The sequence below is a fragment of the Benincasa hispida genome, chromosome 4 (assembly GCF_009727055.1).
Source record: "Benincasa hispida cultivar B227 chromosome 4, ASM972705v1, whole genome shotgun sequence".
NCBI classification, from domain to species: domain Eukaryota; kingdom Viridiplantae; phylum Streptophyta; class Magnoliopsida; order Cucurbitales; family Cucurbitaceae; genus Benincasa; species Benincasa hispida.
In genome coordinates this window covers 69,344,468-69,346,475 of record NC_052352.1, presented here as the reverse complement: position 1 = coordinate 69,346,475, position 2,008 = coordinate 69,344,468, and the positions used below count along the sequence as shown (strand labels likewise).

The 2,008-nt window shown below is 33.7% G+C and overlaps 1 protein-coding gene across 1 annotated transcript in view; it reads left to right on the top strand.

The window, feature by feature from the left end:
* LOC120076370 (delta-aminolevulinic acid dehydratase, chloroplastic) overlaps positions 1-1,475 on the top strand; it is an 11,523-nt gene extending 10,048 nt beyond the window's left edge. Inside the window, exon 13 of the mRNA XM_039030183.1 lies at positions 1,160-1,475. Within this exon, the coding sequence (XP_038886111.1) occupies positions 1,160-1,327 (168 nt within the window). The 3' untranslated portion in view covers positions 1,328-1,475. The remainder of the gene's footprint in view (positions 1-1,159) is intronic.
* The last annotated feature ends 533 nt before the right edge of the window (positions 1,476-2,008 follow it).

Sequence of the window (2,008 nt, the reverse complement as noted above, 5' to 3'; positions counted from 1 at the left end):
GTCTTGCGATATCCTATGCCCCAAACTTGAGGGGAGTGTTGAAATATGTTAATTAGCCCTAAGGGCATTTTTGTCTTTTTATATTTGCTAAATTAGGGTTTCACATTATTCTATTTATATCTAGGGTTGGGTCTATTGTAAAGTGACATAAAATAATAAGTTCTTTTCTATCGTGGTTTTTCTTCCCTGAATTAGGGTTTTCCACGTAAACTCCTTGTGTTGTCTTCTTTCCCTATTTCAATAATGTTTCACCCATTTTCTTATACATCCTCACGTTTTACAATATGACCATTAAATATTAAATTCTTGCATGACCCAGTCCGTCTTTGGAGAGTGGGAATGTCGATCTTGTTTAAATATTGTTTGGTCTATTTAACTAATAATAAGCTTAGTCCTTCATATATGGTAACTGGTTTAGAATGTTTGCTGGGAAGAATAAAATGATGTCTTTACGCTGCGTCAATAAGCGTCTTGTGCCTGATGTTGGTGACTAAATGCCGTCATGATTCAATAGAAATAGTAGTGCAAAATCTTTGACTTGTCCAAAGACACATTGATCATGTAACTGATGACTTCTCCGTCTTATTTGTCAAGATTGTTTGGTTTGATCCCACTTGTAGGATTGCTAGATTCTTGTATTGCATCATTTTGCATGCTTGATATCTGATGATTAATACCGAATGGTTTCATAGCGTCATGATATCTGATAATTAACATGGGTGGTGCTTAGAGAAACTGGAAGCTAATAAAACTTCAGTGAATGCAAATTGCAGAAGATGCTGATATATGTACTAATAGATATTGGGGGTTGCTTGAGAATGAGGTTTAAAAAGTAGTTTTTGACTTTAAAAAAAAAAAAAAAAACTTTTGTCAGTGTTTACGAGAATCAAGTAATTAGAAATTCATGTAATTTATTTATTTATTATTATTCTTTTGTAAGAATGATTTCAAGTAATTAGAAATTCACGTTCAATTGCACTATTTCTTAAGCTTACCATGATTTGTTCTGCCGGTAATATTTCTATAGGATTATTATGTGTATATGAAGTTTAAATTTACAACTCATTTGAATTGCTATAAAAACGATAACAAGTGATTGGAATACATATGATCCATGCAGATTTGTAATCTTTTCAAATAATTTGACATTTTTGGTTAGGTTTCGGGTGAATATTCGATGATCAAGGCCGGTGGGGTTCTCAAAATGATTGATGAAGAAAAGGTGATGATGGAGTCCCTCATGTGTCTCAGACGGGCAGGAGCAGATGTAATCCTCACATATTTTGCTCTTCAGGCAGCTAGATGTTTGTGTGGTGAGAGGAGGTGAGAGTTATGTTAATGTGTGCAGTTGGAGAGAATTTTCGATCGCCAAAACTTCAAATGAGAGGCTCTTTCGCAGTAAATTCTGTAGTATTATTTGAATCAGTTTCGTAATTTAATTTTTTTTCAATGGAAACGAGCCTCAAATGAAATAAGACTAATGTTCAAAATACATGAGAATTATACAAAGAGCAAAAAAATCCAAAAGATCAAAACCAAGGTTAAAACTCAGCCCATAAATCAAGAGTAGACAAAACAAAATGAACAATTACCAAAAATACTCGAAGCTAAATTTAGAGAGTCAGTTGGAGAAGCAAGCCGTAAGCAATCTTGGAAAGTTAAAAGCTCGTTAGTTTAAGCATAGGTCCTAAAAAGAGTGGTATTCGAAATCCTTAATGTGTACCAAAAGAAAGCATTTCGACAAGCAGTTTCATGGCGAACCAACTCAATATAGGAATGAAGGTAACAAAGCTCTCAAAATAGAAAACTTAGCAATGCTCCAACTATTTAGCAACCCCAAAGTAGCAACTTCCATTGCGGCTTCTTGTTTTTTTTTTTTTCCTTATAAGAATCAATTATCAATTCTAAATTTTGGGCGAATAAGTTCAAACAAATTCTAACAAGGAGGAGAGGATCAACCCAAGATTAAACCACAATCTTCAACAATAGACTTCAAATGTGTTGGGAT